General features: G+C 47.3%; 1 protein-coding gene across 2 annotated transcripts in view; it reads right to left on the reverse strand.

Annotated features, from left to right (window-relative positions):
- COL22A1 (collagen type XXII alpha 1 chain) overlaps positions 1-15,391 on the reverse strand; it is a 167,115-nt gene that overhangs the window by 69,985 nt on the left and 81,739 nt on the right. For both annotated transcript variants that reach the window (XM_078593716.1, XM_078593715.1), the window contains 5 exons: positions 7,173-7,226; positions 5,891-5,944; positions 5,671-5,724; positions 4,654-4,707; positions 3,783-3,836 (listed from right to left, as the gene is read on the reverse strand). In XM_078593716.1, coding sequence (XP_078449842.1) covers positions 3,783-3,836; positions 4,654-4,707; positions 5,671-5,724; positions 5,891-5,944; positions 7,173-7,226 — 270 coding nt within the window. The remainder of the gene's footprint in view (positions 1-3,782; positions 3,837-4,653; positions 4,708-5,670; positions 5,725-5,890; positions 5,945-7,172; positions 7,227-15,391) is intronic.

Genomic DNA, 15,391 nt, shown 5'->3' on the forward strand with positions numbered 1-15,391 from the left:
GGGCCTTAGCTGGTAAAATAAAAATTGTTTAGTTTCGTAATTATTTTTCCATAATAAAACTATAAAAAAAATATTGTTTAAAGTGATTTGTTTACCTTTCCTATGCACTCCAATCGTGTTTTTGAATTGTTTGCCGTAACTTTCCGAACCGCCCCTATCGGACATCTGTGAACAAGAGCTTTATAGCTCACCGGATTCCTCCAATAGAAATAAAGATTCTGAGTTGAAGCATTAACTTCTAAAATGGTCCTCCCTGTCACCTCTGTCTAGCGAGCAGTTTAAATGGGTACAGTAAACCACAGTGAGTCGATCAGCAGGTTATGTATGGTGGGGTAAAGTGTGGATACTTCCACCTCTTAGAACACATCCGGTCAGCATGAAAAGTAGACCAAATTACCCTCCTACGTGGTTTCTAAAGAGCTCCTTCTACATCATTAGACCTCCTTTGCCAGTACCAAAATATAATAATAGGGGTTTTCCCCTTTTTTCTGGCAACAAAACTGAAACCTTTTTACAAGGATTCATGTCTGCATTAACCACAATACTTGCAGTCAAAATGCAAACAAAAAACACACTATGATAATATATGCATTGTCCTTGAAACTGATTGGTCTATACCGAGGGACGCAGAGGCGTAGCTAGGATATTTTGCGCCCGGGAACGAACTATAAAATTGGCGCCCCCCACCGTTTAATCACATTTTCCTATTACATCGAATAAGGAATAACAATATAAATTTTAATGAAACATTGTATTTAAAGAAGCAAATTTATAGAAATTATATTACATGGCTCACTCAGTCACTGTCGTAGACTGGTTAATATAGTCTACAAAAAATACATTTTTCTTGATTTCACTGTCGCAAACTGGTCAATCACGTAATCAAAATCTGTTTTTTCCAATGTTTCTCTTTCAACGCTAAGAAGAACAAGATCGCTGAGACGATCTTGTCCCATTGAAGCACTCAAATACGACAAAATAAGTTTCAATTTGCTGAACGACCGCTCACAGCTTGCAATTGAAACTGCTATTGTTAATACAATTTGCAGTGAAATTCGCAAATTCGGAAATATGTCGTCTCCATAAAACACAATAAAACCAAGAAGATCCAAAGGAGTTTCTGGTAGAACTTCATTCCGGTTACTGAGCAGCATTTTGCAATCTCCAATTTCTGTGAAAAGTTCGTGGCCATTGATGTCGGTGTCATATAAATTTCCAAAATATGTGCAATTTCGACGAATTGCATCGACATCTGTGTCGGATAGAAGAGTTTTGACGTCCAGCAAAAATCCAAATTTTGTGTTCAGGTCTTTAGTCGTAAAACCCGTGTTGACATCTCCTGTTGAAGTCGATAAAATACGCTCTTCATAACGCGCACAATTTCTTCTCCTGCTGAAAGTCCTGCATCTCTTGCCAGTTCTCCTGGCATCTTCCGACGTCGCCTAATTCTTCTGTCCACATCGATCCCCCAGGCTGTGCATCTTGTTTTGGCGTTTTCTACAGCAACTTGGCTCAAATCATCACGAAGCTTGACAAATTCATGCTCCAAAGATTCAAGATCAGTTGCTGCTTCCTTGAAATTCATAGGAGGATCCTGTAAGCGCTTCTGAACACGATCAATTTTTCCAAGAATGACATTCCAGAAAATGTAATAAAACTATGAAGTTTAAATTTAATACGCATGCCTGTAACTGTTCTGCATTACTACTGGTTTCAGGCGTCATAGTTACGTCCTCCGATAATTTTTCTAGTAGCCCTACTAGTTCATCCAGTCCTTCATAGATAGCTTTAACAGCTTCTGATCGTGCACTCCAGCGTGTTTCAGGCCGTCGTAGTTTCCGCCACCAAGAAACAGGCCAGTGACTAAGGCTGAAAGACTGCGCCTGTCTGTTGTTTGGGACGTTCTTCCATGTAAGTTCTTAATAGGCGCGCGTACCAAAATGTAATTACATGACATGTAGGCTGTGTGTGGCGGGATATATAAACCTTTAGGTTGAGGTGTAGATTTGTGCAGTAGTTTCAGGCTGCCGCGCCCGCCGCAATAAGTTATAATGTGACGTTGTAAGCCTCATTCTGGCGCCCCTTTACCTTGGCGCCCGGGGACATATGTACCCCCCTGCCCCCCCCTAGCTACGCCTTTGGAGGGACGGCAAGTATCGTGGTTAATGCAGACATGAATCATTGTAAAAAAGTTTAAATTTTGTTGCCAGAAAAAAGGGGAAAAACCCTATTATTATTAGAGCTCCTTCTAGTGGAGGCCCTTTCCTAAGCAGTGCCATGGGCAAGTACATTCAGGGCTGCACCTTGACCTTTTATTTAAAACTAAGCTGCTGGATACCACTGCCTGAATTGAATTTTTGTTGACGAGCCATGGATAATACTGACATAACACAAATATGCACGCTCAGCTGAATTCAAATATTGCAATGTAATCTCTCGCCACCTGATCCACCCAGCAATAAAATAAAATAACGCGATGTTATGAAAGGAAATCAGAGATTAGGTGGGTGAAAGACTACCGTGCTGGCCGAAAACACCCCAGCCATGTTAGACACACGGTGGTCAGCAAGAAACAAACCACCTAAAATAAAATCTACTCTGATGATTCATTTCTACTGCGTCGCTCATGCAAATTCCATCTCATAATCGCTGACCAACCCCAGACCAAGTTGGAAGGCAGCCAGGCGGTGAGTGAGCGCCAACAAAGGCAACTGCAGTTCTCTACTCTATACTCTTTGGTTCTGTCGGTAAAGTCACGTAGGTAGAAATAAAATAAAATAATTTAGATGGTCTTTTAGCCACTTATGGAGTGTTTTTACAAGTCGGATAGAAACCAAAGTACCCGCGGAAAGCCCATGCAGACGATGGAGCAGCACTCTCTCCCACACAGAACGGACCGATGAAAGAATACATGCCCACGGGAAGGGAGTTTCACAACATTTTGCCATAATAATAGGGTTTTTCCCCTTTTTTCTGGCATCAAAACTGAAACCTTTTTACAAGGATTCATGTCTGCATTAACCACAATACTTGCAGTCAAAATTCAAACAAAAACACTATGCTAATATGCATTGTACCTGAAACTGATTGGTCCACACCAAGGGACGGCTTTCTTTTGAGCCTCGACCATGATGTAGATGCTCACCCCGAGCCCTCATTACTTTGATAGTGCATTGTCTTTGAGCTGTATACGCCTTTTGGCGTCCTCTGGTCGAGCACCAATTGGGTCGAGGTACAAAGAAAGCTGTCCCTTGGTGTGGACCAATCCGTTTCAAGGACAATGTATATATTATCGTAGTGTGTTTTTTGTTTGCATTTTGACTGCAAGTATTGTGGTTAATGCAGACATGAATCTTCGTTAAAAGGTTTCAGTTTTGTTGCCAGAAAAAAGGGGAAAACCCCTATTATTATATTTTGGTACTGGCAAAGGAGGTCTAATGATGTAGAAGGAGCTCCTTAGAACCCACCTAGGAGGGTAATTTGGTCTACTTTTCATGCTGCCCGGATGTGTTCTAAGAGGTGGAAGTATCCACACTTTACCCCACCATACATAACCTGCTGATCGACTCACTGTGGTGTACTGTACCCATTTAAACTGCTCGCTAGACAGAGGTGACAGGGAGGAGCATTTTAGAAGTTAATGCAAAGGAGGTCTAATGAAACATTTTGCCACTTGTCCGATCCACTAACCCTCTCTGCATTCACGCACGGTGCCGGACCACAACGCCACGTTCGTAAGCCACCCACCTCCCTCCGGCTGTTTGAATGGAAGATACTCTTACCTTGGCACCGAGTTTTCCAGGAAATCCATCCAACCCTCTGACACCTTTGTCGCCCTTCAAACGAAAGCGCAAATTCCGAGAACGTTATTATTATTATTATTCTGGGCTGAGTTGTCGCGGCTATACTGACAGATTTTTCAAGCAGGCAAAAAGAAAACCCACCCCGGGACACTCCATTAGAAACACGCGTACACATTTTCAGGGGTCAATGCGGCACGTAAAAAAAAGATGTGCTCTGATATTAAAGTACTGGAATAAAATAAAACGTGATATAAATAATCTTCCTGTAATGTTAACCCCCCCATTTATTACAATTTCGTGTAATGTACGGTCGTGGAAAGAGTAGTAATGATAACATTACTTTAGGATGTTGCCTCGGTGTGTAATGACTGCGGCATAGACTTTAAATGCACTATAGTTGCCCTCTGGGGTGGACAATTCCAGAGAAACACAGACGTTGCGGTGCCGAGGTGTAGTTTGTAATGTCGTGTTGAATTTTATACCGCAGTGCATCAAGCTACCGTATAACAGAACACACTAATATCAGCATAAATATTGAAGTACGGAAATTCTCGTAGCGCAACTATGGAACTGATCATCAGTACCGCAATTAATTCTGCAATTAAAATTACTGATGTAACTGTTTAATTGGTTTAACAAAAAATAAGTTTTTTTTTTTAAATCTCGCATGTCAGTTTCTCACAACTAATTGCCCTGCCTCATCATCTCTCTCCCTACACTGAATCAACGCTCACAATGCGCAGGAAAGTAAAAACATTTTTTTTATCTCCGCGTCTATATTTTTTTGCATCCGCCTGCCTCGTGACTCGTGCCGCGTGCAGGCAAGGAAACGAAGTTGTAATTATCTCACCTTTTCTCCCGGGATCCCAGGCTGCCCGGCTTTACCGTCTTCTCCGGGAAGACCCTGAGATAAAAAAAAAAATACTTTGTATCAATTTCTCGCTCTCTTTCATTAGCGATGGATGAGCAAAAATGGATGAGCAAAAACGCGAGGCGTATGCCTCGCGTGTTGATGAATCGCTACAATTCGTAGCCATGATTCGAGTAAAAAAATTATTATTTTCCTGTCAAGTTTAACATTTTTCTTTGACCGAACTCATTAGTATGATGTTTCTTTTACTTTGGGGGCATTTATCGGAGCATTTAAACCATTGGCCTCGAGGCCACGTCGACATAAAAGACATACACACATATACATAAAACACACAATTTGTATGAATTGTAAAAAATACATTCCTACAAGAAACATCTGATGTGTGTATGTACGTTGAACTTTTTTCGCACCGTAGGTGGCCGACCGTGCTAATCAGACAACAAGCTAACACTACAAAGCAGTTCTAAAGAAATGAGTTTTAAATTTAGAGAAATTATTTTCAATTTAGATTTATAGCATACGAGAATATTTGAATTGATGAACGCCGATTAATGACCATGCGTCACCGCAAAGTTGGCATACGTAACACTTGATTGAATTATCTGTGCTCAGAGTACCAGGGTTGTGGATTAGTCGTGCTTTTTAAACAATAGCTACAACATCTTTATGGCCGCTGGTTTAATTATTGTGAGTTGCGCTTTCATAGCAAACAGATGCATTGCATTCATTTCGTACGTTTGGTATTCGCTCCATTCTTATAGCCCGTGCACAGCTGCCACGAAGGTTCGATGTTTGACAGACAGGTTGCCAGTAGAGGGTATTATCGCTTTGCGTTTTTACCCAATTAACCAATTCAGTTGTGTTTCTTTGACCGACGCAACCTCTTCCTCCTCCTCTCAGCCCCCCCCCCCCCATCCGATGACCCCAGGTCATCCACCGTTGGCTGTCTCGGTTGTTTTTATTTTGCACGCGGACGCACAAAATGTCACTCACGGCTTGTCCTGCATCGCCCGGCTTTCCTGGCTTGCCGATTTCACCGGGGAGTCCCTGCGAGCCACACGCACAGCGTCACCGGCAAGGCTCGAACCGACGCGCGACAGGTGCCGGCTCGCGCACGGTTAGCGGCTGAACCGAAAAACGGTGTCGCTCGCGTGGCAGGGTAACCCTGGGCTGCTGCGTCTCGGCGCTTGGATCACAAAGGGGTGGGCATTACCGAAGGGCCAATGGGTCCGGGTGGGCCAGGTTCTCCCGCGGTCCCTTGCTCGCCCTTCGCAGAGGAGACAAACATCACCGTGAGTGCAATACGGGCAATGGGCTATCATCGGCAGGGTCCCTGCCAGCACAGCCGCCGTGACAAAGCAACGCCATTATGGTCATCAGCAGAAGCAACAACACCACCACTACCATCAGCACTGCCTCCACCAATCACGACAACAGACACCACTGCCACCAGCACCACCAAAAGCGCGACTATCATTGCCGCCGGCATCACTCCCAGAACAACCATTGGAACAGACACCACCACCATGACCAATAGAAGCAGCACCACAATGAGCACCACTACCGTTAGCGCCACCAGCACTAAAACCACCACAACTACCATCATCGCCGTCATCATGCGATATGTCATCACAATACATGAAATCAAATCATAGCAATTGATTTAACAACATGTGTTGGTGTTCTTGGCTTTCAAAGTAATGGACCAACAAAGTACTGTATGGCAAATGCACCTTTAAAACGTAAAATATTCTGACATCGGCCTCTGCTTTCCATCTACAAATCAATAGACCTTCGAAATTGCCCAACTGCTTTCAGACAAGCCCAATTGTTTGCCGGTGTAAATGGCACCCATTTTTACAACCTCCTGTAATTTGTACCAAGTCTCCCATAATTTCGTGACCTTTAAGTGCCCTTCCATCCACTGCAATTCCCAGTCTCTAATAATGGGGTTGGTGAAAGTGCTCGTGGTCTGTAATGTTTAGTCTGCAAGTGAGAGCAAAAGGCCCACAGCACTTAAAAGAAACCCAACAACATCGGCAAGAAACATTCCAAAACTTCACGAGCAGCCGTCATTATTCAAGATCGCGTCCTGTGGAAGATCACGTTCATTAGTGTACGTAAAAACGAACGCTGGGTGTGAGAAAAGAAAACAAAAACCTGCATGAATTGCAACAGCTGTGCCCGATGCACATGGCCTGAAACCTTTATTTCCAAAACCACATTTTTTTTTACGCCCCAAGGAACGAAACCATTTCACCGCAAACCATCGGAGAAGATTATTTTGTGCCGACGTCAGCGCGCAACTTTGCCAAACGGACAAAATGTCCCCTCGCAAATTTTGTTTACAAAGCACACAGAGCGGGATTGTCCATGCGAGCGGCGCTGTCCGCACAATTAAATCAGCGCGGCCCGTAATCGCTGCCAGCAGTGAGATGATATCAGAGAGGCGGTGGAGCCTCGCTGTCGGATTTCGTGCCTCGCCTCCGACTTACCGGCAGTCCCTGCAGCCCGTCCTTTCCCGGGGTACCAGGGTCGCCACGTTTACCCTGCAAAACAGCCGCGACAGTCGCGCGTCATTACTGCACCGTCGCAGGTTTTTTGCACTTCCCGTAGAAGCCGCACCAAGGAGCTGAACCCTCTCGTCGGGGCACGTCGCGTCGAGAGCCCCCCACCCCACCCCTCGGAGAAAATGCAACGGGAGAGAGCGGCGGCTTCGCGTCATTGTCCGCGCAGGAGCTGACCGCGCCGTAAATCGCGCAGATGTAATGAGAAAACGAAACAATCCGTTGCGGATCTGCGCCGTTTTATTGGCCCCGTTTTACGCGAGGGCGACGAGCGGTGGCGACGGTGCGCCCTGCGAGAGCAGCCGTTTCTCGAACCTTCATCGTGCGCCTCTCGCTGCCCGGCCAAAATCGACCGGCGCAAGTGGAAGGAAAGTCATTTGCTGCGATGGAAGTGGTGGCGGTAATGCAAAAAAAATATTTCCGTTGTGTACTGGTTTATATGTGCGTGTTTACGGCAGTGCGTATTGCTGAGTAACACTTGCCTATGGTTCACTGGGAGGAGGAAAGGTTTCAGCAGAGTGGACCAATGGTGCATATATTGTTCAAGACAATGATATTTAATAATTTACAGTTCTTTGCCAATACAATAGTGGATTAAAGCGCCCCCCCCCCCCACACTGTGTGGATCAAGGGGGTTGCTTGACGGCATGCCAGCTCACCGGTCAGTGCCGGATGGTGAAGGGGTGGGGGGCCCAGTAAATTTTCAGATATCACTTTCCACCGACATCCATTGGCGAGAATTAAACTCGGGTACGCTGGGGGTTCATAGTGCAGTTCGAGAGCCACTGCCCAAACTGTCAATACCCGAATCTATTCGCAAAAAGGGACAAATTATTTTCTTAAAAACGCTATGAAAGTATTTGGAGGCGGAAAATCCATGAAATCACTTATTAATGTAAAAAAAAACTAAATAATTGGGACGTGTTGGCTGCAAACATCTCGTTTGGAGGACATCGTGCGAGGCGTTCAGAGTCGGGGATTTTGTACAGTGAGGTCGGTAGGGGATCCGTCAGTGTGGTGTGTGGCAGGGGGGGGGGGCTCAATGAGACGTCCCAAACGGCGGCACGGTTTCCTGGCAGCGATCGAGCGTCAAGCGGGCGAGCAAGAGGCTTGCCAAGGTGGTGGGCAGCAGCAATGCTGGCTCCGCTTGCGTGTTCGGGACCGTGCAGAATTCAACCGTGACGTGTGGCCAACATTTACCACACATTACACTTCTTAACTTTCTATTCTGGGTCGAAAAAAAGCGCCACTGGTTTTTTTTCTTCATTAAAGTTAATAATTTTTGACCCGCCTGGATAGGCCTGGAATATATACGGATGTATATATTTTACTGCCGTTTTTTTACATCTAATTTTATATGACAATCTTGTGTGAAAGTCAAGGTTTCAGATGATTTTTGTATTCTCGTTAGTTATGTGTGGACGATGCAGTTAATTCTCGGGCGTACCGTTCCGTGTTTGTCTCCAATTGTGCGCCCTTCATGGGCAGGTCTACATATTTTACCGGCCGTAGAAACAAGTCCCGAGCATGCAATTAGGCCAAAACACTTAGCATGGGTTTGACCTTTTGGGGGTTAAATTTACATTCAAGTTCTTGCTTGGAGAAGGTCATTAAAATGATGGCTTGGGTAACAAAAAAAACCCCAATAGACCCTAATAAAGACCGAGCCTAAGAAACGAGCCCTCTTTGTCCTGCAGCTCTACCTAACAACGGTAATGCCTTTCGATTTTACCGGTACATTTTTTTTTAAACCGCGAAATTTTTTCCACACGTTTTAGCCGACGCTCAATTTGGCGATCGTGCGAAGGATTTGTCAGAAAATCGCCGCGGCCTTCCGTCGCGGCACCTACAGGCGTTAACGGTGGGAGCACGAGTGTGCGCGCATAAGGAGCTGCCAGACATCAGCCCGTGCAAAGAAGACCGGCACGCTGGTGTCTACTTGGGCCTGTCATTCAACGGAGGGGGAAAGAGAATGAAGTCTCCGTGCATTATCATCTGTGGCCCTGGAGTGGTGTGGATATTTCGATATTAGCTGCATTCCAAAAAGCTTTCAGGCATCTTGCAACGCTAGCTTAAGACTTGTCCGGGGTAATTGACTATAAGCGCATCCGTTAAAGCTCAGCGATTACACTGATCACCGTCCGGCCAGCATCCCCTAGGCAATCTTTGTTTCAATGCAAGTGCCATTTATTTTTTTTCTCCTTTCTTTCTCTCTGGCTCTGTCTCACCCACACCCTGGCCCCAGCCCAGTGTCTTGTTTACACAGACGCGGGCGGCACTGGTGCGCCGTATGTACTGGCGGCGAGTGCCCCTTTCGCCCGTGGAAATAAGGCGAACGTTGAAACGGCGGCTCCGTCGCTTGAACGTGAACGCGCGGACCCCTCCCTGGTAATGGGAAGGCCCCTGTGTAAATCCCAGCACCCAGGGAGGTAACGCAAACATCAAAGGGGCATTTCAAATCGAACCACTGCTGCGGATGCATTGTACTGCTTGTACCCGGGCTGGGTCTACTTTGTGAGGATTTTTAGGCGATATCGATGGCCTTTTTCCGAGTAAAAAAAATATTTTACGACAATGATGAGAGGCGTGGAGCTGCGGCGGAGTGATTAGCGCACTGCACCACGAATCTGGCCAACAGGCATGAGTTCGATTCCCACCCATGGCTGACATCGGTGGCGAGTGAAATCTAAACTTTTGTTCCTGCCTTCACCAACCTGCACCTACCAGCATCATTAAGTATAATCAACAACCCCCATGACCATTTTGGTAAATTGTCAATAATTACCATTATTATACCCGATCCAGGACATTAAATTATAACCGTGGCAAGAGTGCCACATTCTGCAGGATCATGCCATTATCAAGTCTTCCTTCTCTCAGCATCTACCGTGGCGGGCAGCACCAGTTATTTACTTTCAAGCAGAAGCATGGGGGAGATTGGCAGTGATGTACGGTGCCGCAGTGGCGAGATGTTAACTACTTCGCCTGTATATTTGGAGTTTGCGTGTTCTGCCCGTGGTCGCGTGTATTTTTCTCCGGATCCTCCGGTTTCCCCCCCCCCCCCACATTTAGAAACACCCATTTCGAGTATTTGGCTGCTATGACTTTCCACACAATAAGCCAAATCATTTGTGGCCAGGCCGCCTCTGAAAAAGAGCTGTGTCGCTTACAGTGGGCCTTATCTGCCAAATGCAAAAGCAGTTGAGTTTAGTTTTCGCTCGCAAGAGCAGTGCCGTGCGAGAGACGAGAACTGTAATTATCAAACATCCTCTAATAATTTCCCATTCACCGGCACCGGTGGAAGTGAGCGCACGCGGAGCGACAAACACCACGGGAGGGATGGGGGGGGGGACACATCTGCCCACAGGGGCCCAACGTCGGTGAGCTGCCCCAGCGCTGTTGCACCACACACACAAGCGCCGGCGTGTCTTTGTTTAAGGCCGACTGGAGGGTCGGCTGCCAGCCTGACGCCAAGCCGGCCGGTTGGCCGGCGGCTGCCGTTGCCGACCACAGAATGACAAAGGACGTCTCTCTCGCTCTTTGTCAAAGGCGCGATGTACACGTGCACACGCACGTTGAACTTCTTTCGCGCCGTTCGTAGCCAGCCGTGCTAATCGGAGGTGCGGGAGAAGGACGACAAACTAAACACAAAAAAGCATTTTTTTAAGATGGCCAGTGGAAGCGCATTCGCAAGGGCGCGCCGAGAGCCGAAGGCCGACGGCGCCATGGCCGTAGCGCGCCGGTCATATGCGCACCAAGCGTTTAGCGGCAGTGGCGAGCAGGCCAGGCCGATGGAAGTTTAGCCACCCTGCAAAAGGGGGGGGGGGGGGACCCACACCCAGTGGTCAACACCGATATTTCTGCAGAATCAATCAATAGTTAATTATCCTGGAGGAATCCGATGGGGCTATGAAGCTCTTTTGCGCAGGTGTAGGGGCGGGTCAGAAAGATGCAACCACAAACAAACCGATACAAAAACACAATGGGAGTAAGGGAATCAGTAAAGTAATGAAACTAAACTATTTTGATTTCACCAGGTAAAGCCCACTGAGCTATTTGCTTCCTTTTTCAGAAGCGACCTACCTATCAACAATTATAGCACAACGAAGTGGCTTATCACGTGGTCAACGTAGCACCGCAGAGTTCTGGATGGCAAGTCGATACAAAAAAGTAAAAAAAAACCGTGCTTATTTAAAAAAAAAGTTTGGCGAGATAAGATCGGTCACAATGCCAGCGATGCCTGGAGCTGCACATTCATGCCCTATCCGTACACAAGCGCAATTTTGTGCTATTAAAGTAAAACATCGACATTTTTTTATTGAAAAGTGTCGCAATTACACTTGTGTAGTGACACAGCGCCGACTGCTGTACAGCAGCGGCAACTGCAGGTGGACACTTAGCGCACACGCCGTCGAGTATACACACGGTGTGTGTGCCGGCAGGGCGGAGGAACTGGGGCAAGGGTCACGGAAGACATCGCGGGGAGGCCCCTGGAACCCTCTGGTGGGGTCGAGAAGGGAGGTGCGGCTAGGGAGGAGCCAAGCCGCGCCGAGGGGAATAAAAGCGGCGGAGAGCGAGGGCTCCTGGCTGCCGGTTCTGGGAGTGGACTCGTCTCGTCGTCGCTGCCGCCTTGGCTTGATCATTGCGCGGCCGACCAGCGGTTGGCTGTCCCGGTCGACGCCGTCGGTGCAACGCGGACAAGGTCGTGTCTGGGCCGGGCCGTACGGCAGCGGGGTCGCGAGAGAGGAGGCCGGAGTTGGTGGAGTTGAACGAGATAATATAGAGAGACGGTGCCTCCTGCAACTACCTCGTCTCCGACTGAGTGTGTGCGCCGCACGCCACACGCACACACACGCCTCGGGAAAGGAGGACACTACGCACGGATTTTGCTTCACTTTCAATGATGTTATTGCGATGAGGTTTGTAAATTTATCGTGCCAGGTGCAGGTGGTAATATCCCGTGCAAACACGACGCTACTCATTTGCTGTTCTATTCACCAAAAGTAATAGCCTCCCGACTGCCGCTAAGTATAGCCAACTGTGGAAATCTGCACACTCCACCTGGCAGAGTGGCGAATCAGGGACTCAGCCAGCCAGCCAGAGGGGCACTCATTCGCAGCGTGCCGCTGACCGCAGGCAGTGCTGCCACATTATAACGCGGAGAGGGGGTGGGGGGAGCACAAGCCAATGGCGGCCTCCGCTCAGAGAGACAGAGGGAGACAGACCGAGAGCCACATCGTTCCTCACAGCCATATATTGCATTCGTGGCTTGCAGGGTAATGCTGCGTGCCAACACGTGTCGGAACAAAGATGAGGACAGGTTGTGTGGCAAGTCAGTGGCCCAAGTGAGCTGTGGTCAGAGACTGCCCTCCGGTGCTGACCCCATCCATCAGGGGCACACCTTGACAGTGGCAGCAGGTGTTCCCATGGCGAGCTTAGTAAATCACCCCGAGCGTGGTGGTGGTGAGGGGGGGGGAGTTGGATCACGCAATCAAATTCCTCACACGTTTTGGGAAAGGAAAAAAAACGATAGCAGAAAATGACAAATCTCCGCTGTGGGTTTTTCCCATCGAATGAAATGTGCCGAGTTGAATGGCTCACACAAAAACAGAAAACCTACAATGAAATAAAACAAACTGCCTTATATTTACAATGAAAACGTGCAACAAGGTTCGTTGGATTAATCGATGTCCGGATAAGATTTGTTATAGGTGTCCACGTCACCAGGCTTAATATACTGCACGGAAACCAATTTTTCTGTTGCTGCCATTCTGCGCTGTGCAATGTATTATGCCGGCTCCAGTAATGCCAGGGGTGTTATTGCCTACTTACACTGAACTTCGGCGCAAAACCCACCATAGGATAATCATGCGACTAAAAAAAATATTCCAGAGATTAAGCTGAATTGCAAATATTTTAAAACAATATTTTAGCCTCTGTAAGTAAAAAAGAAAAGATTGTCAACCCGACCCATGAATGAAATCATATCGAGTTATTCTCTCGCGTTACCCATTTAGAATGTTAAATACTCGGTGCAAATTTATAGTGACCTTGTAAATGCACTATCTCTATCATTGGAGCATTCAACCCATAGATATCACTTCGTCGCCTGACACTTAATGTCCATTCATTGCTCTTAAGCACAGCTTTTCTCTCCATTCACAAGGTCACTTCAGAACAAATGGTTATTTCCTAGGCATGTGATTGGCTCATTTTTTAAAATTAACTTTGCATGAAGGTTTAAGCATAACTGTTTTGTGTTTGCCCAGTCCAACCCTGAACCCGATTCTCTTGGATACCTGGGAGTTGACCTTCGAGTTAGGGGAGTAATTATGCATTGATTCACCACCCCAACCCCCCCCCCCCCACACACAGAAATCTGATGAATTATAATGATTTGGAGTTCGAGCAAAACGCCCCATACATCGGTCTAAACACAAAGTGTGCGCGCATCGCATAGCGGGCGCATTGCGCAAATTGTTCATCTGAACTTCTTGACCGTGAGGGCCACTGTACACGGGGTAGATGATGAACGTGACGACTGTCATGGCGCCTCGTCATGCGAGTTCATCAGTTGCACGTCCGCAGACTCTCCTCCGCGTGCAAATGCTCAATTCAATTTCGCTTATTGCAATGGAGTGGAAAAGACAAAATGTAAGTGTGGAAAATGTGCGCGTATTAAGCACTCCATAAATAAGCAATTTATATGGAAGCAATTTTGTTCTTGCGCGCATTCGGACGAATTACTTGTTAATACGGGCACAACTGTGCTTATATATATACGTTTCACAGGGCGATCTTTATGCGGCGTTGCCGAGCGCCGCCCCTTGCTGCATAGGAGACCGTCTCGACTTGGCTCACGTGAAGAGTCAAGCGAAGACTCACGCAAAGACTCTCGCTAAGACTCATGCTAAGACTCTCACGAAGGCGCGGAGCGACGCGTCGGCCTGACGTCGCCACGGCAATCACGGAGTCGCGGACTTGCGTATCTTAGCAGCCTCGTGCTCAGCAGAGAACATCTATGATTCAATGGTTTGATATTCTTTCGAGGGGTCAAAAAATGTATGGCCTTATGGGACGGGTGACAAATGAGCCCTCTTTATCCCTGACTTGGAAACTCGCTCGGTGGGGGGGGGCAATCTTGATTCAGCAACGAACATTTTAGTTTCATCTGCAACACTCACTCCCACATCCCTAAGTGAACGAATGCCGTGCGGATGGGTGATTATCATACACAGCCAAATATCGGGGGGCTGGAGGGGGCTGAGCACCCGTCTGCTGAAGGCTCAGATCCTTCCCCATCTAAATTCTTAAGAGTCTTGTCAAAATGTGCTGGCGTAATATCTAACACGAGTGGCATTTCTTTCCTCAACGTTTCCAGTTCGGCAAACTTCCACAACCAATAAATACATAAAAATGTGCTTGTGCACGTCCGGTGCAGCTCAGTTCATCAGCATGCACTTAAAGGCTCGTCCGTAATCTTAGTTTCAACTTTGTTTAAAATTCACTTTGCGGTGATCCCCTCCCTGACTTTTATAATGTACACCGCCTCCCTCACTCCCCCTACCGCCCACCCCCATCACCACACCGCCCTGTCACCACGTAAACAAGGTCACCCTGCAGGCTTGATATAACATCTATCCAGGTGGGTGTACAAGTACACAAAACCATCAGCCCACATTAGAACAACAATAATGCATTAGCCAAGCGAGGCCCTCAGGACTCACAAGGTGGCCTTCGCCATTCCAAAATTGATGTTTCTCATTTAATATAATTCACAAGGATGTGCCACCGGATTTTACGGCGCTCATAAATAGCGGATTATATTTGCGCAATGTTAATGTCACACTATATATTCAGGCGCAAAAATGACCGCGAGCTTGGCAGCAGAGTGGCCTAAACCAAAAGCGATAAATACGCAGCCTGTTACCTCTACTTAACTGCACCGTCGCCATCGTGATTTGTGACGACGCATTAATTCCGAGACCGTCTTCATAACCCAATGACTGCGTTGCACAAGCACAGCAAAGACTACCAAAGTCCACATGTTTCAGTGCTCAACTTTGGGGCCGTCCATAAATGACGTCACGCACCTGGGGGGGGGGGGGGTGTCAGACATTTGTGACGATGTGTGACGAGGGCGGGGG

Source organism: Lampetra planeri, chromosome 4, assembly GCF_965212315.1.
Source record: "Lampetra planeri chromosome 4, kcLamPlan1.2.h2, whole genome shotgun sequence".
In the NCBI taxonomy this organism is placed as follows: Eukaryota; Metazoa; Chordata; class Hyperoartia; order Petromyzontiformes; family Petromyzontidae; genus Lampetra; species Lampetra planeri.